General features: G+C 41.5%; 1 protein-coding gene across 1 annotated transcript in view; it reads left to right on the top strand.

Moving 5' to 3' along the window:
* Nucleotides 1-24,161, top strand: part of LOC311242999 (uncharacterized protein) — a gene marked incomplete at its 3' end in the record, with an annotated part of 137,006 nt that overhangs the window by 77,538 nt on the left and 35,307 nt on the right. The window contains exons 7-9 of the mRNA XM_084332061.1: nt 2,201-2,373; nt 5,247-5,372; nt 6,704-6,832. Of these exons, the coding sequence (XP_084188187.1) occupies nt 2,201-2,373; nt 5,247-5,372; nt 6,704-6,832 (428 nt within the window). The remainder of the gene's footprint in view (nt 1-2,200; nt 2,374-5,246; nt 5,373-6,703; nt 6,833-24,161) is intronic.

Genomic DNA, 24,161 nt, shown 5'->3' with positions numbered 1-24,161 from the left:
CATTTCATAATAAACACAGAAGCAAACGAGCTCTTCCGCCCTGCGTTTGAAGGCTGTGTGACAACTTCTCTCGCGAGTCGCGCAGTTTCTATGTGTAATGTAAACTCTGCAACGAGTCCAATGGTCTAACATGCTTTGCATCCTCGCCATTCTGTAATGCCCACGTCGCGCTAAAACCTTATGTAATGTTAACTGTCGATGTAGCCTCAGCAAGCTAACGTTAGCTGGCTCCACTCCTACTGTAGCAGCCTGTTGATGTATTAGCCTCAGAAAGCTAACGTTAGCTCGCTCCACTCCTACTGTAGCAGCCTGTCGATGTATTAGCCTCAGCAAGCTAGCGTTAGCTCGCTCCACTCCTACTGTAGCAGCATGTTGATGTATTAGCCTCAGCAAGCTAACGTTAGCTCGCTCCACTCCTACTGTAGCAGCCTGTCAATGTATTAGCCTCAGCAAGCTAACGTTAGCTCGCTCCACTCCTACTGTAGCAGCCTGTCGATGTATTAGCCTCAGCAAGCTAACGTTAGCTGGCTCCACTCCTACTATAGCAGCCTGTCGATGTATTAGCCTCAGCAAGCTAACGTTAGCTGGCTCCACTCCTACTGTAGCAGCCTGTCGATGTATTAGCCTCAGCAAGCAAACGTTAGCTGGCTCCACTCCTACTATAGCAGCCTGTCGATGTATTAGCCTCAGCAAGCTAACGTTAGCTGGCTCCACTCCTACTATAGCAGCCTGTCGATGTATTAGCCTCAGCAAGCTAACGTTAGCTCCACTCTAGCAGCCCCCTCCCTCTCTCTCTTACTGTCTCCCCCATCCCTCCCTCTCTCTCTGCTAACAATCCTGATTCGATTCTTGAACCTATTTAATTAAAAAGGAAGATATTGATGGATTGGACATTAGCTATAGTATAGCTCAGCAGCTGTAACAGAATACCAGCTGCCATACCAGTGTTTTACCCCTTCAGAAGCATTTATATAGACATTTTAAGATAAGTTAATATACCGTGATATATACCGTTACCGTCTATGCTTCAAATTATACCGTGATATAAATTTTAGACCATACCGTCCAGCCCTACCACAAAGACTGCAATCGGCTCGGATTACATGCCTGACGAGTAAAATGTGGATTCCGGATTTTCTTTTCCCCATGCATTTCCATTGACTCCATTCCAAAGGCTGCATTACCATCCGTGAGACGATAGGGGGCGGTATTTTCCCTGTTCAAGCTCAGAGAGAGTCCCAGTGGTAATGTGAGGCTAGATTGATGAAAAATTTATGGAAATCACTAATCAAAAAAATAACTACTAAGAACAAGATTTCTCGTCTTTGGCACTGAACGGTTCGCATGAAATAACGAGAATTCTCGTCGTTGGCACTCAAAGTGTTAATGACCAGCAGAGAGATCATGTCTAACATTTGTAAGGTAATCATTTGAGTGAAGATGACCTACTGTATTTTGACAGGTCCCCTGATAACATTAATCCAATGTGAAGCTGGTTTTGCAGTGTATGTATATTTTTTATTTTAGCTTGAGGCAGTGCACTCGTTCCATTCATTTGTGCTAAACTAGGCTAGCTTGCAGCTGGATAGCTTTCTACTGAACGCACAGAGAGGAAATTGGTATCTATCTTGTAGAACACTAAGTGCATTTCCCATAATGTTGCTGTGTCCCTTTAACATTATCAACATAAGGAATGGGCCCCATAAAGACTCCTGGGGCTGGGCCCATTGTGACCTATCTTGGCCGGTGTCGTTAGCCTGCTATTCACTGTCAGTGGCTCACTGTTGATGTTTAGTTCAGATTTGTCATTTGTTATGATCAAGAAAGTCTTGACTGTCTTGTCTCTTATCTAAATGTAGACTGAACCATATAGATGTAGTAGAAATACCCAGGGCTTGAAACTAACTTTTTTTCTTTAGTCAATCGGCTACATTAACTACTTGTAGATTCAGAATTCTACCAGCCAATTTAATTGTATTATTGCTAAAGTAGTTCTTTTGCAATGGAATACAGACTCACCATCTACAGCCAGAACTGACCAGCATTCAGCTGGTTTTCATTTCCAACCCCTTCTCACAGGGTGGATGTTTCCCCTTATTAAATATTTAACATCACTGTATATATTTATTCCTGCATTTCTTGTGATATCCATATAATTCCCCTGTGTGTGTGTGTGTTTCTCTGCCTCCTCCTCCACCAGTGTGTGAGTCTGAGCTGCGGGGCCGTGTGCTGGCGCTGGAGGCGGAGCTCCGTGCCGAGGCAGCCAGGCTGAAGGCCAGCCAGGAGCAGCTGTCCTCCAGGGAGCAAAACGTGCAGAAGACCCGCGACGAACTCAGCCTGGTCCACACACGCATGACCCAGGAGAGCGACAGGGTACCCCGCACACACCACACACACACACACACACACACACACACACACACACAACCTATCACATAACCAGGGCATAACAAACATTAGGAGAGGGGAGCTCCCGTAGCTCACCGCATATCTCGGCACTATTTCTGCGTCGGGGAAAACCGTGCTCGTCACGGATCTGGGGGACACGAGTTCGATTCCCGGACCCGCCGTCATTTCTCAGAATGTCTTCCCCTGCTCTACATCCCATTTCAACCTGTTTCTGTCGGTCATGCTTGACCAGAAAAGCGATAAACGCTAAAAAATAAAGTTTAAAAAAAAAAGAAAAAAACATTAGGAGCTAGGGATGAATGAATGATCATTACATTTTATATAGCACTCACTCAAAACGCTCCCCACAATGTACGGTGGAAATTGCCTCCTTCACCACTACTGGTAGCACCCAACCTTGGGCTATGCAGGCTCAATGGCTGCCATACACTGGCACCAGGCACACATCACACTACACAATGACTACCATACACTGGCACCAGGCACACATCATACTACTCAATGGCTGAATGGCTCAGGAGACGGGATTGATATTAGCCAATTTAGGGGGAGGGATGATTAGGTGGCCTTGATGTCAGAGACCTGATTGGGAGGAACTTCTGGGAACCCCCTACTCTTTGCGATAGGCGCCCTATGACCAAATTCAGTCAGGACCTTGGTTTTAGCGTCTCATCCAAAGGAAGGCACTCGCAGCTGTATGGTGTCCCTATCATGGATGGAGGCACCGATACCAATTCTGGGTAGTAAAATGCCAGTATCGGCTGATTCCAATCCGCTCCATTGCTTTTTTTTTTTATCCACTTTTTCTCCCATTTTCTATATTTTCTCCCATCCCAATTTCGTAGCATCCAATTCAACCCTCCCCTGTCACGAACGCTGTTTCTTGCCTCCCACAAGCCGGCTGCAATGTGGACTAAGTCATACATAGCACAAGTCCCCTCCGGTACTTGAGGTAACAGCAGTCGCATCTTTTCACCTGCGCAGCTCGATCTCTCAGTGGCGAGGAGTAACGCGTGGGAGGCTCACGCTGCCCCCGACACTTCCTGATTCTACTGCGCAGGCGCACCAACCGACCTGTAGGAGTCGCTGTCCACAACGCCCGATCCCCACCCATCAGTTTCCCACCCCCTAATATGGCCAATGTGTATTAGTACGGACGACCAGCTAAACTGAAAGCAAATGTGGAGCGCTGGGCTCGAACAGGCAAGCCCAGCGTCTCCAGATTTTGTGGCGAGCGCCTTGCCCACTACGCCACGTAGCCGCCCCCAATCCGCTCCATTGCTTTTACTGAACAGTATAGACTTATTGTAGACCATCATTTTGGGGTCATTCGACAATTTTTTTTTATATACTGTATAATAAAATATTTCTCTATTAGAGGGAACTAACTTGCTTCTATGTTTCTTCAAATCAAGATAATTTGCTTTGATTTCTCTTTTTCCTCTGGTTATTAATTTCTTATCGCTGGTGGGGATATGATTTATCCCGCCTTCTGGTAGTCTATAATAGACTATCCTTAATTCTTGCATTGAATTAAATACATGAATTTCTCAATCTTCAGCAGCCAACATACCAGCGACTCAACTGCTGCTGTGAGCTGTCTTGTTGCACACAGTTTGTTTCACTGGCCTCTGCTCTACAGCTGGAGAGGCTGCTCTCTCCCTCATGACCGTGAACAGACCAGTGAAGTTGATGCAGCATGTTGTTTCTCGTAAAGAGCGATATTCAAGTCAAAGTGAAATTCTCTGTGACAAGAATTTTATAAACATCCTCTTTGTCAGAAGGCTCTAAGCAGCACCGTCCAGCAATAAATACAATTCCTCTAAATGCCTACATGGCGCACCGCACTCTCCATTGTGCTGAAGTCTTTGTCTCTGATTGACCAGATTTGTGTTTTCGGAGAGATTAGCGGCCAGTAACAGCTATGAAGACATAATTTCTATGTTTTGTTCTGCAGTGTTTAAAAAAAATGGCGGAGCTATGGACATTATACAAAAGTAACTGTACTTGCAGTAGATTTCATTCAGTCTTTGCTGCCCTGTAAGGCGCCTGGTGGAAAGAGGAGATTTTGCCCGATCCATAGATGTATGACGTGGCCATAATAAGGTCATTTATAGACCTGATATTCTATATTCACATTTCAATGTGTCCGGATGGCAAAATTCAGTACTGTATCTACAAAAAACCATGTAAATCATCTGCCCTTTATTAATTTGCTTAGACCTTTAGTATACTTTATCTCGTTTTCACTTGATTTTTCACGTCTGGTCAATGTTAGCATGGTGTTATTCACAGATTAAAAAAATATTATATTCTCCTTTACAATTTACTCAAGCATAGTAATGGATATTTCCGACACATTCCCTGAGCTCCATAGATGTCCCTAGATACCAAGAACATGCACATGGACCTTGTAGAAGGGAACTTACTTGGGTATGTACTTTTAGGCATATTTTCGGAAAATATGGCTAGAGGTTAACTATGAAAGTACTCAACCTCTACTCTCGTTAACTATGAAAGTACTCAACCTCTACTCTCGTTAACTATGAAAGTACTCAACCTCTACTCTCGTTAACTATGAAAGTACTCGACCATTACTCTCGTTAACTATGAAAGTACTCAACCTCTACTCGTTAACTATGAAAGTACTCAACCTCTACTCTCGTTAACTATGAAAATACTCAACTTCTACGTCTTAAAACTATTAATGTGCACAACACTACAACACTCTTACCATCTTTTTTTCCATTCACATGGTGCAGAGGATGACTTGCACACAAACACAGAAACTCATCTCACTTGCAATGAAGAGTCACAATGTGTGTGTGTGTGTGTAGGCTAGTGGAGTGGAGCAGAGGCTGAGGCAGCTTCAGGAGGAGCTGAAGTGTCAGAGGCAGAACACTGAGAGCAGCAGGCTGCAGCACCAACAGCGCAGCAAGGAGCTGGAGAAACAGCACCAGAGGGTGAGGCGGTGGAGGTGGAGGAGTGGGTGGAGGAGTGGGTCGGGGGTATTACCGGTCCCGAGAGGTGCTTCTCAAAGTGGGGTCCGGAGTTTCCCAGGGGGTACCCAGAAAAATGGACAATAGTTCAATTTCATTATTATCTCATTGACTAGAGGTTAGACAACAAGACGGAACGTATTCTAAGAATGACTGTTCTGATCGTAGGTTTCACTTGTATACTATTCCAGCAATATATCACAGTTAAAAGAAGACTGAGCTAGCAAAACAGATCTGTGTGTAGGTATGGGAATATCTTTCTCTTAAGGTTTATGAACAGGCCCATTGCATTGACCATATTCACATGGCGACCAATTCAGACATCCTCAAAATATTCACAAGCAGCCTGTTTCAGATGAGGAATTTCAGAACAGCAATAGCTACGTTTACTAACCAAGCATGAATAACTAACCCGTGCATCACGTTGTATGACTCGCATGTGTTTTCTTCTCCGGTAGTGCTGTGATGTCACAGTGAACAATGCATCATGCATGTTTTAGACTGACATACTTTTGAATGCTCTTCAGTTTTTCATCCTCAACTATGCAGCTTTAGAAGAGAAATGTGAATGAGAATTTTTTATTATGATATGGTATATTTTCATGACTGAATAAACAAACTGTCCTCAGAGGAGAATTAGGTCCCTGGAACACTGTCTGTAGCTAGAAATCTGCCTGAAAAGTTGCCTCAACATTTGTTTAGATTTATGATGACATAAGATAAGATAAGATATTCCTTTATTGATCCCCTTGGGGAAATTCAGGCATCATAGCAGCATGGGGGAGGCGGGAGGGGAGGTACAGGTAGTAGAAGTCATGATACAGGTCATAGAATTATAGTACAGTGGAGAAGTAAAAATATAATACAATATAACAATATAATTTACTCTGGACATGCGCATAATGGGCAAGTAGGCAGTATAAAAAGGTCAAGGTGCAAGATGAGTGTATGTATGCCCTCTGTTATATTTGCCCTACAATAAATATAGTTACAATATATATATAATCTAAAAATGCTAAATATATGCTCTGATGAAGTAAGTATACAGTAGGTACAGTATTCTAATCTAATATAATTAAAAAAAATTACGAAATGCTAAATATATGCCCTGATGAAGATAAAATAATTCTAAGAATTACATTTATAGTAATATGTTTTGCACGCTAATTTCAGATTATGCAAATGTGACAAATCCCCCTCCCCCAAAACTGCATAGTGCACCTTAAGTTTTTGAGTTGACTGTCCTTGTTCAAAACAATATGTAGAGGTGTGTGTGTGTGTGTGTTGTGTGTCAGGACCTGTCGGAGCTGCAGAAGGAGAGACAGGCTCTGGAGAAGCAGCAACAACAGGAAGTGAACAAGCTGAACCAGGAGATCCAACAGGGCAGAACTCTACACAATATTCTGCAGGCCCAGGCTGAGAAGGTATACACACACTAGGGCTGCAGGCCCAGGCTGAGAAGGTATACACACACTAGGGCTGCATGCCCAGGCTGAGAAGGTATACACACACACTAGGGCTGCAGGCACAGGCTGAGAAGGTATACACACACTAGGGGTGGACATTTGAAGGTATATCAATATTCTATTTAAAATACCAAAAAAGTGGGCATAATAACTCATAATGTTCTGTGATCCTCACCTTCACTAAATTAATAATCATAATTTCAACTGTTCCATTTATTAGTCAATCAATAAGGAAACCAAATCCAATTTATTGAACATTCAATTAAATTAAAAAAACGTTATTAGTCCTGCAAGGGGCAATTTAAGGCATGAATACGGCAAACGGCTGCACTTATACACATCCAAGACAGAACAGGGGACAAGAAACATACATGACACTATTAAAGCACAAGAGACATGACACTGTTAGAACAAGATCCTTATATTGTTAATCTATCAAGTCTAATAAATACATTTAAAAAAAGTTTAAATCAGTAGTTCTGAATCAGTGCAGTTGACACAAACAAAACCAGCAGCAATACATACATCATATATCTGTCTATGAGCTTCAAAATGTCTAATCTGTCTTGTTTCCCCAGCTGTTTCCTGCCTGTCCTCCTTCTTCTACCCCCCTCTCTTTCTCCCTCTCGCCCATCTCTTCCCTCTCCCTCTCTCTTAATCACAAGGGAGCTCTAGCCCACTGTTTGCTCTCCAGGTCAATGAACTAATGTCACTTCTCTCCCACACTCGACTTCTTGCTCCTTGCTGTTTTTCTTTTTTTCTTCTCCGTCTCTTGTTTCACTCTGTTACTGTCTTTTGTGTTTTGTTTCTTTTTCCTTTTCTCTCCTTCCTCCTCATCCCGATCTCCTCAGTGGAATGGTGAGTGATGAAGGTAACGCCCGTGCGAGTTTGTTTGAGATTGTTTATAAAAAAAGAAGAGAAAAAAAGCAACGCCTGCTGCCCGTGAGACATTATACATGTGAAACCTGTACCGTGTGAAACTGACATAGTCAACACATTCTCATCCAGAGAGGCATGGGGGGGTGTGTGTGTGTGTAAATGCATGGAGATGCATGGAGCTACGGTGTTGTATTCATGTATTCTGTATTTATGTTCCTTACATGCAGAAAAGGAATTTACACATTTATGGGCATAATAACAATTATGTATATATCTATTACATACTCTTACTAGTTATACCGCTGGCCAGTATGACTTATGACCACAGTGTCTTTATACCTGTATCACTGTACATAATAATACTATAACACTTTACATACATCTGATTAGTACTATTACTCAGTAGTACTCATTTATATATCTCCTCGTGCGGCTGGCTGCTACTCCCCCACCCTGCACTCTGTCTGGAGAGTCGAACCCACACTACATGGAAGCTGTCTCGTGTTAATCATAAAGCCTGAGTGTCAGAGTAGATGTCTGCTGTCATTTACAGATATTTACATTATATACACGTATGAAAAACACGTGCTATTCTTTCAAATTGCATGAGACAACTTTCAACAAATCAAGATATAACGGATAAAACAAAAAAAAACAGAGGAGGCGTGGCAGCAACTTGCCAGCGGTCCCTCTCTACTTTTTACTCCACAGTGCACACAAAGTAGAATTCAGTGAGCTTCAGTCAGCTTGTACAGACAGTAGCTCGACCCCATTGACTTTGCATTGGTTTGTAGTGAGAAAGGACTCTAACCGATCAACATAATTATTAGTAAGTAGGAAATAGTAGAACTATCCCTTTTAATACCTACCTAGCTAGAATGACATGGAGTATTTATTTTCCTTTCATTTCCCACACTATGGATAAGCAATCAGTCATGCAGCTTAAAGTTTCAACAATAGACCCCTATGTTCTTAAAAAACCTCAGCATAAACCCACACACTTCTAATCTAATCGCATTCCATCTGATACGGTTACTGAACACACGCACAAAAACTCTAGAGACACAGTGTACTGAATGGACTCATACACTCACAACACAACATCAGATTGACATTTGATTGCTCAAATTAATTTGACTCGGGTTACTACTTTAAGCCCGATCAGCCCGGTACCGGTCCGCGATTTATTTCACATCACAAATGGATCAATACAGTCCGTATTAAGTGATGCTGCGTTTCTTTTTCAAATGTAGCCAAGAGTAAACCCTATCAAAACAGCAGTCAAAGTGTATATTATCAGCACTACGTGTTAATCGTACGACTAATGATTTTATGTGTTATTAGCCAAATATGAGTTTATAAAAATATCCGGAAAACAGACTATTTAGACGCGACGACAGGAAGCCATCATGAAATCGTCTTAAGAAAGAGGAGACCCAGGGCTTTCGATGGACGTCTAAATTTCATAAAACTACACCCCTGCCACCCCCTCCATTAACACTTGTGAGTGCCAGCAGGGGGCGCACGATTTAGCGCTTGAGTGCCAACGCTGTAGTCAATGGGAGGGCGAGCACATTTGCGAACGCATAAACTATATTAAATTATGGCTGTGTCTAATACGCCCGTCGCTTATCAATTACTTGTTTGCAGTCAACATTGTCGAAACGGAGTAAAAGGTGATTCTGCAGGAATCGCGCTTTAGTGGAATACACAAAACACTAGGGCTGACCTTCGAATTTATTTTTGGCAATCGAAGCTTCGGGCCGAGCTTCGATTTTAATTCAAAGCTTCGAAATAAAAAAAAATTAATAATTTTTATATATATATATATTTTTTTTTATATCTTATGTTGTGGGACTTGTACAGCACTTTGGTAAACTTTGTTGTTTTTAAATGTGCTCTATAAATAAAGTGGATTGGATTAATGAATTAAGTAGCCCCTTTCGTGACACGGCTGTGTGATTTAATTCAAGGTGGATTGCTGTTGTCGTTTGAACAACTTCAGATTTCATGGGAACTACCAATCCCCCAAATCAAGAATGTTTAAGATGAATGAAGTAAGATTTTGATTATTAGAAATATGGCCTGCGTAGACTAAACTATGCACAGAATTATGTCAGTCTACAAGGTCCGGCAATGTAGACCTTGTAGACTCCACTACAGACCAATTATCAGTGAATGTTCATGCATTTTTAAGAAGGGCTACTTCCACAAAAAACAAAGAACTGACCAAAACATCTCAGTAGCACCTTATCCAAATGTTCTATTTCATATATGGAGATTCATATTTATTTATGTATTGCATGCATTTCTACATTTTATTTCCTATTTTGTTTATTCATCCCAGTATCTTTCTTTCTTATGTGTGGAATTCTACAAGGCATTTACATTCACATTTACATTTAGTCATTTAGCTGACGCTTTTATCCAAAGCGACTTACAAGTTCTGTACGACAGGTCATCAGGAAGGATACAACTCTATCAGCTGAGTAACAATATTCATCAAAGTGTTGCGTGTTACAGTTTATACAACGGCATGCAAATTTCTCGATTCTGATTGGCTGAAACAGTCCATTTACACGTCTTTATTGGCAACAATACGCGGTCCTGGGCTCAGGACCCGCCCACAACCGAATCACATATCACTCCGCCGGCTCACTCCGGGAGAAAACAAGATCGCGGACAACAAATGGATATGTTGATAGCGCCATAACGACTAAATATGAAGCGATTCTGTCACTGCGAATGTGTTAGTCCTTTAAACAATGTTTGATGATGTAATTGATGGGTCTTGAGTCATTCTAGAACAAAAGAAAAATCGCGATTTGATTAATTGATTAATTTGCATTTTCTTTTTCAATTTCTTTTTCCTTCTCTCTGACTATCAGCGCTAGCTCTAGTCTCCACCCACCGCCACACACACCCCCCCCACACACACACACACACACACACACACACACACACACACACACACACACACTCCTGTCTGCAACGCGGGTCAGACTGAGGCTGCGGTTACACCTTTCGTTTCATTTTCGTATCATTGTCATATGCGTTTCGCCGCAACGTCGTGCGCCTCGAGTCACACTTTCGTTTTTTTTTCGTTTTTGTCACCTGAGCACACTGATGTAGTACACTGCCAAAGCAGTAGGTGGCAGTAGGTGGCAAACATGAAGGCAATTTCAACCAATCAGAACTTGAATGTGCCAATAGACTTCCTGGAAGCTCCAGCAAAGAAAATGTCAACAAGGCAGGCGCCTATGCCGCGCCACCATCTTGCCTATTTACTCAATGCAGCAATTCTTTTTCAGCAAAGCCTAATAAAAGTGCAATAAACAAAACGGATACATTCACTGTGTGTTCTGCCTGTCATTTGTTGATGAAACAAAACTAACATCAACACAAGTGACCACCAAGAGCGGATAGTTTAGTCTAAAAAAAGATCGGTAGCATTGTTAGCTGCATGCTAACGTCAATGGAATTTGCCATTATAACAGTATAGCATTGTGGCTAGAAGCTAACGTTAGCTCACGCTACTTAGCCAGCACCAAACTGATGATATCGGGAGCTATCAGTGGTTAGATAACATTAGAGACAACGCTGTGTGTATTAAACAAAGGTGAATAGATGACTGGGCCATTTTGTTTAATGCTTGTTAAGTTGAAAGAGGAGCTTTGAGCTAACAGGGTTTGATAGCTAATGCTAGCTCATGTTAGCCAGTGGTAATGCTAGCAGAATGAATGGATGTAAACTTTATTTAACATATTGCATAATGGGTACAATACAATACGGCTCAATACAAACAATTGTTAAGGGAATGCAGACTGTTGTAGCTTGGACTGGGGTCCTTATAAGAATAACTTGACAACACATGGTAGCTGCAGCTATTTGGGACACAGGGACACGGAGCTGGGAGCTCTCTGTTGTCACCGGAGGGCACGCAGATGGTATCTACTGCGCATGGGCGTTTTCGCAACAACGGCTCCGTGCAGACTACACGCTGTTGTCGGCGCGTTTTTTAGCGGTTCTCCAAAACGCAAACACAATTTAGCGTTTCAGCCGTATCCACAAAAAAACGCCAAAAAACGCATTTCTGTGTAATAGGGACATGAAACGTATTCAAAAACGTATAAAAAAACGCCACAAAAACACTAGTCTAACCATGGCCTGAGAGAGAGCTGGGTGCTGCGCTGTTCTAAGTGAGCATGGCCTATTGAGTTGATTGATTGATTGCTAATTTTATTACTGTACACTTGGTTTCCAACTGGTTAAGTTTAGGCCCTCTACAGTAGGTTTAAAAAAATAAATAAAAAAATAGGGCGAAGAAAACGTTTTTTTCCTATAGGGCAAAGAAAACTTTTTAATTTGTTTTACCTACTTTCTATAGAAGCATCTAAGAATGAAGTTCTATGGAAAGTAGGTCTGCATTCCCTTAACAATTGTGTGTATTGAGCCGTACTGTATTGTACCCATTCTGCATCTGGTAATAAAATTCCAATCAATCATTCCAATAATACACAGTTGGATGTGTTAGTTGGTTGGATGCACTTCAAGCTGCTTCCACATGAGGCAACTTCTCTCAATCATTCCAATAATACACAGTTGGATGTGTTAGTTGGTTGGATGCACTTCCGATCTGCTTCCACCTGGAGGCAAATTGTCTTTTTTGTAGTTGTGGGAACAACTTTTTCTGGCGGATGGTTTTTTCAATAAATCTTCGATTAATGTGTGTTTATTGTATAGAAATAAGGTTGGATGAATGTGGCAGTTGTATAAAAGCTTTACACCACTTGCAGTCGTGATTTGTGAACAATAAACCATGCCTAGGGGGGTCTAACGACCACCCCTAGGCATGGTTTATTGTTCACAAACCACTCCTGTGCGTGATGTAATGCTTAAGTAGGTTAGTTTATTAGGACAAGTGCATGACAGTAAGGTTAGTTAGGGTTAGATTTATTTTATTTTATTTTTTTTATTTTATTTCAGATAATGGTTGAAGAAGTGCGTCTTTAGTCGACGGCGAAAGATTGGACGGGATTCGGCTGTCCTAACTGGGGTGGGTAGTTCATTCCACCATTGTGGGGCAAGGACTGAGAATAGGCGTGTAGGTGGTGTATATGTGTTTGAGGATGATATCCTTCAAACAGGCAATAGTGATGATATAATTTGGGCAGTGCTGAGCTGGGTTACTTTCCTCCAGTGTATTTGTCCCCCGGCCCCACCCAATGGCCCCATGCACACACACACACACACACACACACACGCACACACACGCACACGCACACACACACACACACACCGAAGTAAATTTTTTTTTTTCTTTTTTAATTCGATTTTTTTTTAATGTTCGAAGCTTGTGCCATCGAACAAAGCTTCGAAGTATTTAAGACAGCCCTACAAAACACGTCATTTTTTGAATCGTTTTCAAATAACCGCTAGATTATCGATAGGATATGTGTACCGTACTTTTCGCACTATAAGCCGCACCTGAATATAAGCCGCAGCAGCTAAATTAAATGATGTGTACATATATAAGCCGCACTGGACTATAAGCCGCAGGTGTTTTAATGTTTAATTACCATAATGTAAGGGCGGTCAGGTGGCGTAGCGGAGATTGTGCTCGTCACCAATGCAAGAGGCTGCGGTCTCGACTCCCGGAGAGTCAGCATTGCCTTGGCTCGGGCTGATCGCTATACTAACTCGTTTGGCTGAGTTAGGGGGAGGGGAGCTGTGGGTGGGTCCTGGGCGTTGTGGACAGCGACCCCTACAGTTCGGTCGGGGCGCCTGCTCAGCGAAGGTAGGATCTGGTGAGAGGTAGTGCGGCCTCCCACACGTTACACTCTCCCAGTGAGAATCTGCGTGGCCAGGCTGGCTGCCGGCTGGCTGCACATGCGTCGGAGGAAAGCATGTGACAGTCTCCGGCCTCTCGGACCAACAGTAGGGGAAAGTGCGCAACAACCAGGAAGGGGGTTGGGAATTGGCATAACGACTAACAGTGGGATGGGAGAAAAATCGGAAAAGATAATAAAAAAAAATACCATAATGTAAGGGTTCGTGCACAGAGGGGATTGTCGGGAAAGAGATGGCTGTTTGAGGAAGCTCCCATTTATTAACATTTTTGTTTAAACAGTAACGGTAGCTAGGTACTAACGATAGCTACTTAGCCAACACTAGGTAGCTACTAAAGTTAGCTCACGGAACGATAGAGCCAACACTAGGTAGCTACTAATGTTAGCTCACTGAACGATAGAGCCAACACTAGGTAGCTACTAACGTTAGCTCACGGAACGATGGAGCCAACACTAGGTAGCTACTAACGTTAGCTCACAGAACGATAGAGCCAACACTAGGTAGCTACTAACGTTAGCTCACGGAACGATAGAGCCAACACTAGGTAGCTACTAACGTTAGCTCACGGAACGATAGCTACTTAGCCAACACTAGGTAGCTACTAACGTTAGCTCACGGAACGATAGAGCCAACACTAGGTAGCTACTAACGTTAGCTCACGGAAACGTGATAGCTACTTAGCCAACACTAGGTAGCTACTAACGTTAGCTCACGGAACGATAGAGCCAACACTAGGTAGCTACTAACGTTAGCTCACGGAACGATAGAGCCAACACTAGGTAGCTACTAACGTTAGCTCACGGAACGATAGAGCCAACACTAGGTAGCTACTAACGTTAGCTCACGGAACGATAGCTACTTAGCCAACACTAGGTAGCTACTAACGTTAGCTCACGGAACGATAGACCCAACACTAGGTAGCTACTAACGTTAACTCACGGAATGATAGAGCCAACACTAGGTAGCTACTAACGTTAGCTCACGGAACGATAGAGCCAACACTAGGTAGCTACTAACGTTAGCTCACGGAACGATAGAGCCAACACTAGGTAGCTACTAACGTTAGCTCACGGAACGATAGAGCCAACACTAGGTAGCTACTAACGTTAGCTCACGGAACGATAGAGCCAACACTAGGTAGCTACTAACATTAGCTCACGGAACGATAGCTACTTAGCCAACACTAGGTAGCTACTAACGTTAGCTCACGGAACGATAGCTATTTAGCCAACACTAGGTAGCTACTAATGTTAGCTCACGGAACGATAGCTACTTAGCCAACACTAGGTAGCTACTAACGTTAGCTCACGGAACGATAGCTACTTAGCCAACACTAGGTAGCTACTAACGTTAGCTCACGGAACGATAGAGCCAACACTAGGTAGCTACTAACGTTGGCTCACGGAACGATAGCTACTTAGTCCGAAAAGTACGGTACTTATGCACGCTAGAGAAGCGGGCTGAAAAATCGATTATCTTATTTCCTGATCACCACACACACACTCACACACACATACACACATATGGGACACGTTGATATATAGATGAAAAAAAAACTCTGATTATCCCAAGACTGGTAAAATAGATTCCTTACCTCAGATCAGATGTTCTCCAAAAAGATTATTCCAATTCCTGATCGCCATTCCAAATATCGATCGTGTTTATTGATCCAACGCTGGGTACTGGAAACACATATTCCACACTGTTCTGCGGCTCGGCAATGAATGGGATCGGCTCGATTACATGCCTGACAAGTAAAATGTGGATTCCGGACTCGTTTTCCCATCCATTTCATTCGGTCCAATCCAATGGGTGCAATACTATCCGGAGAGACGATAGGGGGCGGTATTTTCCCTGTTCGAGCTCAGATAGATCCCCAATGGTAACGTGAGGCTAGATTGATGAAAAATTTATGGAAATCGATAATAAAAAAATAAACGATTACCGTAATTCCTCTAATAGTGACCCGGGCTTGTATTTGCTTAAACTGTAGCGGGTACCAGGCTTTTATTAGGAGGAGGCATGTATAAGAGAGAGGCCTATATTTCTATCAAACAGATCATAATGAATAAATCAACATTTTGTGTCAGTTTGAACCCAGTCAAATGTACTGGGTTCATTTATTGAAACCAAGTACTGTATGAAATAGTAAACAGTGCAATTACAGGTTGTCACTGGTCATTTCAACGTTTTCAAAGTGAAATCAAGTAACTTTACCTTAGCAGCTCAGTATGCAGCTCAGTATATTAGTAACCCGGCTTGTATTAGGAGGTCGGCTAATAATTGCTTAGCTCAAGAGCGCACCCGGCCATTAATAGAGACCCGGTTTGTAATTGAATACCGGTCACTATTAGAGGAATTACGGTAAATAACAAGATTTCTCGTTCTTGGCACTCAACGCATGGCATGAACCAACGACATTTCTCGTTGTTGGCACTCAAAAGTGTTAAGAGCTGAGCGCAATGCGGTCCACGTTTAGCCACAGACTTATCCCCCCCCCCCCGACATACCACAAAGCGATTCGGGGAGTCCTTTGTGCCGGTGGCAATCAGGCTCCACAACCAGGCAGGGCCAGGACGGGCTAACTGCCGTGTACTGGAGGAGCTGGGTTGTGGACTGTAACCAATTCATTAATTAACATCACGATTGGACTTGTTTCTTTTTCTTTTCTTCCATTCAGCACTTTTAGCTCTATTTTAGCTCTTCTTTTTAGCCCTATGTATTTGTCCATCTTTGTTTTTAACACATACTAAATAAGTGTATGTTATGTATTAACTGTTTCTATTAACTGTTTTTAAATTGCTGTTATGATGTACATCTGAATCTCCCCTCTGGGATAAATAAAGGTTTTCAAATAATAAAAAAAAAAACTACCCAGCTCACACCAGCTGCATACAAATGTAGTCCAACCATTTTTATTTGACAAATATTGACGTGAAAATCGTGTTTATATCTCACAGGTCGAACAAACCTCAATGTTATTGCCATAAAATACAACGTATATTGTTTTTTTTTACCTTTCTGTGAACGTCTAGGAAAGATCTGCATCGCAATCCAGATTTAACTCCATTGGAAAGAGGCGATTCGGGCTGATCCACATATTGCATGTTTCCGGATGGCAACATTCAGTACTGTATCTAGATAAAGATGGAAAAGAAAAGAAAAAACCTTTGGTCATTACAATGTACTCGAGCATAGTAACAGTATGTACTTTTAGGTGAATTTTCTGAAAATATGGCTAGGGCTTAAGAGGTTAAACAGTTCCTCCTTTGCAATTCCATAATGGGGGACTGTATCCAAGTATGTTATAACAAATTAATTGTCCACCTGTTTAACAATGCAAAGTATATCCCAGTATATCCCACAATGCAAAGTATTTATTTTTCAGTTGGCAAGCATTAGCACAAACATTTTCTACCAAACAGTAGAGCTGCTGTGTCACCAAATGTGTTAATCAGGTGGTTAGCTAGATATACTAGAATTAGCTGCAACATTTGGTAGCTAGCTGACATTAGCTTGGTTTTATTTTGTAGCTAATGTTAAAATGTTCAGTTGCTATCGCATGCACTTATTCATTACACATATGAGTGCATGCTTACCAACTGTTTTGCCTGGTTTATTGCAACACTACTATCACCGACATCTAAGAAGGGAGATCCCCCCTTGAACGGCCCTTCTAAGGTTTCTCTCCTCCACATTGCCTGTGGTGCATTTTTTCATATTGCTAGGTTTTAGTGAGTTATTGCTTACCTTCGTGTGGGGTATGTCTGGGAGTGTTGCATTTATAAAAAAAAAAAATTGGACTTTATGGTGTTTTTGTGATGTTTCTTCTTGACTTGTTTAAAGAAGACGTGTCCGGCCCATGGGGACATTAACATGTGTTGTCGGGCCTTACAAATAAATTTGATTTGATTTGAATGTTAGAGCTAACTTTAACCAACAGCAAAACGTGTTAAGACACTTCTGGGTGGATTAGGAGGACTGAGTGATCTCAATAAAGGGGCCAGTGACCTCATGCTCACATGCACTTTTACGGCGTATAACTTATTATAAGAATAATATTCACTATTGTTTATTTGTTTATTTGATCATAATACAGTCTAAAACAAACCATGCATCAACAATCAAATCATTGCTACTCTGTCCCCATGCCTTGCAATCTTTATCAACGTCTGCATGTTTGCAGTAAATAAACAAATAAATGGCCACAATTTACCAAGTTGTTATAAAACAAATGCAAATAAATCTGCAGATATGGGTAGATATTTGAGTTGTAGTGGTCACCAAGCCCCCCTGGATGGATTGTTTAAAGTACTGAGTCTCTCACATGCCAGGTTACATTCTACACATTTAGAATCTCCAAATTGATTTGTTAATTTGACTAAATCAGTTGAATTAGCATGTGGCTACAATTCATGTTTACCATGGCATGATATTCCTATATAAACTACTCATAATCCTTAGTTTAAACTCAGTGAGCTTGGTCAGAGTGCTAGTCTAAACATTGTGTAGGGTTGGGAGATGTCTACCAAATTGGCATATGATGATGTTCACAATGAAACATGGCGATGGACGATCATAATAGTTATAATGATGGCCCAGCCGCCCAACCCTATCGTGTATATATTATACAACAGGTAGGTCCGACCACGCATTGTGATTAGTTGAGAGCGCTCTAAGCCGTGAGTATATTCATGATACACTCACGGTTAAATAACCATGAATATACCACTGCGCTGGCTTTAGAATGTTGTAGAAAGTTTCAACTGCCATTTGTCAAACGGAAACTGTCAACTTGACCTACTCCGCGGACAAAGTTACGTTTGATTTAATGTACCCGTTAACTATAAACGAGTGGATATATAACTGTTATAGAGGAGTCTAATGCAAGCGGGAGTCGGAAAAAGTCATCAGCACCTCTGACAGTTCCAGTTGTTCAATGCCCAGGCCGTTGAAGGATTAATTGCGGCTTTTCTCCAGCGCGTCCAGCTCATCTTTTGTTGGATTGGCACGTCTAATAATGCTGTTTTTATGAATACCGTTAGATGTAGGCCGTCCTCTATATCTTTCCACTCATTTATAGTTAACTGGTTGATAGCCTACTCCATTTAGGAATAATTTTTCTACGCCAAGTTCACTGAAATCGATATAAAATACCCTAGAATTGTCTGTATTCATCCTATATTTTCCCCTGACAGTGCAACTTGCTGTATAAAAGCAATAATACACTCAAACCAGTGGAATATCAGGAATATTGCCACTCTGTGATGCCGCTTCGCTCTCGTGGCTGCGGGCGCATCACAGCCGTGGCAATAATCCTGATATTCCACTGGTTCAAGTGTATTATTGCTATATTATTTAACATTCTAAATTAGCCACATGTTTATTTCTTGTTGCAATATTTCCTAATACAGTAGCTGAAAGGAAATACACTGGGGGGAAATAATCTTCCCCTAGCGATAGAATAAAGAAGTCATTCTATAGCTGTGTGATATGGTCAGAATAGCTGTATTCTTATTTTTTCCTCTTATCTATTTTTTATTTAATTTTCTTTTATTATACTATTGTCACGGTGGCAATATTGTCTATTCTCATCCAATTTCCATCACATATTACGCATATATAAATAACAGCAATATTTAATAATAAAGATGATAATAGTTAATAATTGGATATTATAAGTGGATCAATAATGGTGTACTCTTCATCAATCTACCAGCCTTGACTGTATACAGTATATACAAAGTGTCTTCTCCTACCTCCTCCATCCCTGTCCTCTAAAGTCTTTGATCTCCTCTCCTTTTCTGTTTTTACTGGCCCCTCCTCTCTACAGTTCTATTTATACCTCAGCTTTTCCTTTTTAACCTCCTTCCTTCCTGTCCTCTTCCTGGGAGTAGAAGAGCGAGGTCCAGGCAGTGTCATAATATAACCTTTCAAATGTAAACGGAACCCATGCAACCTGTGAGATTAAAGATGCTATAGATACATTTTTATGTGAAGTAATAAAAAAAAAAGTAATAAGACATCCACAGAGCTTTTATAAAGGTGCAGAATACAATTATTGCTTTTCCTCGCATACAATTATTGATTAATCAATTTATAATTTAAAACATTTTGGTGTTTACATTTGATCCCCTCCCTACTTCACATTTCCCCATGTGGAATGCACCTGATTGATTAAAATGTATTTACATTTTTTTTTTATTAATTAATAAAAAAAAAAAAACTATGACATGCTGGTGCTCTAGTAGTGCAGGGGTGGCCAACCAGTCAGAGACTAAGAGCCACAAAAATGACTGTGGTACCACAAAGAGCCACACCATATACCAGCGTTTCTCAACCTTTTTTTTCAGTCACGGCACCCTTCATGTGTTTATAGGTCTCACCCTCTGGCCTCTGAAGTTGCTAATGTCTTTTTTATTTGGGCCTCACAGGGTTAAAAGTACCCTGTGAGACCCACGGTTGCAAAATTACAAAATCACTTTTAGCCATTTAAAAAAATAATGTTTATTTAAAAAATGTTAAAGGGGAACTATTTTACTATTTCTTTCACTATTTGGGCACTTTTACACAATTCCTGTGAGTCTATGGAACACCTAGGTTTTTTTCAAAAAAAATGCATTGTTTTGTATTTCTAATCAAGTACTAAAAACCGCATTTTTCTACCTCAAGATCTTAAGCCGTTTTGAGGCTGGGCGCCAACCACTGTGTGGCCTGGTGCCAACTGCCACATCAACTGCCACATTATTATGCAGCTGAGAAATCTCTGACATCACAGATATGCACATTTTCAGATGACTCAGTTCAGTGAGGGTGAATATTGTGAGAGGAGAATTGGAAGAATGCGCCAATATGAGAATTAGAGACATATATCCTATTAATATAAGTCCACATAGCTAAGAAACAATGGTAAACACTGAAAAAGGCCATTTATAAGATAGTTCCCCTTTAAGCACATGTATAGTCAACAGTGTTGGGAAAGTTCACTTTCTACATGAACTAGTTCAGTTCACAGTTCAACATTTTTAAAATGAACTAGTTCAGTTCATAGTTCATAATTCAAAATGTTGAACTAAAGTTCATGGTTTCAAAAATGAACTAATTTAGTTCTTTTTAGTTCTTTTTTAATTTTTTTTATTATAGATTTTTCACGTACAGTTACTTACATTACAAAAACACGCATTGGGACAAGGGGGGGGGGGGGGGGGGTCCTCCAGTTCATCTCTATGCCATCATCCACACCATAAGCAAGCAAAAACAAAACAAAAAGAAAAACAAGCAAAAAGGAAAGCAGACCAAGACAGGCACTGTACAGTATTGCACTTGCCTCGAGCGCATTCACATGTAGACAGTATATATTTATTTTTTCCTATCCTAGGTGACGGTCTGTCCATACAATGGGGCACTGGGCCTTTAGAAGGATCCGATACATTTCAGCAGGAAAATAGTCTAATAGTGGGGCCCACACATCCTGAAAGGAAGCGTTGTTGACTCTATGCATTGCACAGTGTCTTTCATGGGGTAGGAGCACACCGAAGATCCCTCTATACCACATTTGTAAAAATGGAGGCTTATCCTTAATCCAGTTTATCAGAATGCATTTCCGGGCTGAAAGTAGAAGTTTATCAAATAGTTTGAATTGTAAACTCTTTTAAATGCATACGCCGACGTGACGTCTAGAGGTAGAGTCTGACTCCGACTGAGCGAGTGCTGCTGCTGCTGCAGCTCTCGGCTTCTAATCTGCGCGCAGATTCCTGTTCCACTGCTTGTTGTGAGGAGGAGTCTGATGACGTAGCAGGGGGTGACAGGCTGGTTGCCAGATCGGGTGGTTTTACGCATAATATTTAAGCCTGTTTACAGTGTTTTAACTGAGTTTTCGGCTGAAATGCATTATGAAATATGGCACATCTTTGAACGCCGTTATAATAGAGTGCTGAGAATGAACGCACTTTTGAACTCCGTTACACAGGGCTGAGAATGAACGCGTTCTCAATTACGTTCATTTAGCGGATATACAGTACGTTCAGTTCAAGTTCGCCCAAAATACGAACGCGTTCATGAACGATCGTTCATTGAACGCGTTCAGGTACATCACTGATAGTCAATTGGTCCTGTTGTTCAGCCTCACAATGCTATTTTAAAGTAAATGTGTTTATATGTCCCACCCTCTGGCCTCTGAAGTTGCTAATTTCTTTTTAATTTGGGCCTCACAGGGTTAACCTCTTAAGCCCGAGATATACAGTAAAAGTGTATATTTTCAGCATTACGTTTGTTTACCAATTATTTTAACTGTTATTAGTGAAATATAAGATTATAGAAATCTCAGGGCATTGAGTCGGAAACCGGCGCATATTGACAGGAGGAAGTGGCACAGCCAAAAGTGAGTGTAGTCTTTTGAAGGAAGAGACTCAGGGCTTTCAAATTTCGAAAAACTACCCTACCCAGCTCACACCAGCCCCTGTCAATCATCTGACTTCTGGATTTACTTTTTAATTTCTCTTATTTTTTCGGATTATCTCCCACAAACCTGAACGTTATTGCCATAAAACAGAACGCAGTTAGTTTCTCTACCTTTCTGTGAACGTCTTGCAAAAAACGGTGTTGCAATATGATGAAAAATGGTGGAGAAATTTACATTATAAAAAAGATGGCAGAATTCAGTACTGTATCTATAAAACCTTCTGTTTAATCATCTTCCCTTTATTCATTTGCTTAGATTTTTCAGGTCTGGCCAATTTTAGCATGGTGTTATTCACAGTCAAAGATACATTTTTTTTTAAATAGAATTGATATTCTCCTTTGGTTCATTACAATTTACTCAAGCCTAGTAACAGACACACTATTTCTGACACTGATCCATATATGTCCCTAGATTCAGATACCAAGAACATGCAAATGGACCATTTAAAAAAAAAATTGTAAATGTTTATTCTACGTCCTTATGGAATGAGCGACATAAAAAAAAAAAGTAAAAAAAGTAAAAAATTTTTTTTTTTTTTTTTTTTATGGATGGAAGAGCCGCATATTGACGGGCAAAGAGCCGCATGCGGCTCGTGAGCCGCGGGTTGGCCACCCCTGCTCTAGTGTGACATATGGTGGCTGAAGGATGTTTTTGAACCCCTCAAAATTATCAGTTGAGAACTACACCCATTTCTTGTCAGCCAACTGGCCAGCTGATATCTATTACGGATGTTGACATTTTCTGTGTCAGGCTAATGGCGGGCATTCATAAAGCTGCCATGACATCATTCTCCAGGAGTCCTCAGTGCAATGCACTTAAGCATTACATCACGCGCAGGAGTGTGTTATACGAATTAGATCACGCCTAGGGGTGGTTGTTAGGCCCGACGTGCAGTGGAGGGTCGTTAGACCCCCCTAGGCGTGATCTAATTCGTATAATACACGACTTTAAGTGATGTAATGCGTTTATACAATGGCAGAATTCACCCAACCTTATTGCTATACAATAAACACAGTAATTGAAGCATAATGGAGATTTATTCACAACCATCCACAGAAAAAGTAGGTCAAAAAAAAAAAATTGCCTCTGTGTCTAGAAGCAGAGGGAGGTGCTACAAAGCATGCCATCTAACAACAAACTTCATATAAATCCCGCGATTTATTATTGTTTTGACAATGGGTCATGGCAAACCAATTACATAATCCAACATGTGTAAACAACTAACATATTCCAGTTGACTGTATCTTTTTTTTTATTATTCGTTACGAATATATCCATACTTCCATTGTGTCCGGGACATCCAGTGAAATCGCTTCGTGTGACGGTGTCCTTTTTTTTATTATTTTTTTTTATTATCTTTTTCCCCCTCCTTTTTCCGATTTTTCTCCCATCCCACTGTTAGTCGTTATGCCAATTCCCAACCCCCTTCCTGGTTGTTGCGCACTTTCCCCTACTGTTTGTCCGAGAGGCCGGAGACTGTCATGCTTTCCTCCGACGCATGTGCAGCCAGCCGGCAGCCAGCCTGGCCGCGCAGATTCTCACTGGGAGAGTGTAATGTGTGGGAGGCCGCACTACCTCTCCCCAGATCCTACCTTCGCTGAGCAGGCGCCCCCCGACCGAACTGTAGGGGTCGCTGTCCACAACGCCCAGGACCCACCCACGGCTCCCTCCCCCTAACTCAGCCAAACGAGTTAGTATAGCGATCAGCCCGAGCCAAGGCAATGCTGACTCTCCGGGAGTCGAGACCGCAGCCTCTTGCATTGGTGACGAACACAATCTCCGCTACGCCACCTGACCGCGTAGTAGATCCAAGTCTGACAAAAATATTGACGGACATTTTCTTTTTTTAAGTCCGCGATTTTAATTTTGTTTCACAATGGGTCATGACAAACCAATTACATAATCCAACATATGTGTAACGAACTAACATATTCCAGTTGACTGTATCTTTTTTGGAGGATTCGTTCAAAGGCTATTCATACTTCCATTTGTCCATCTATGGCGGACTCATTCAGAAAAAGTAATTCGGTTGTGGGAGGGATCTGGGGTCACGTGGAGTGTGTTATATGAAATAACAACGGCAGAATCAAGATATTT

The sequence above is a fragment of the Notolepis coatsorum genome, assembly GCF_963971535.1.
Source record: "Notolepis coatsorum genome assembly, chromosome: 16".
NCBI lineage: Eukaryota > Metazoa > Chordata > Actinopteri > Aulopiformes > Paralepididae > Notolepis > Notolepis coatsorum.
This window is presented reverse-complemented; position numbering and strand designations above follow the sequence as displayed.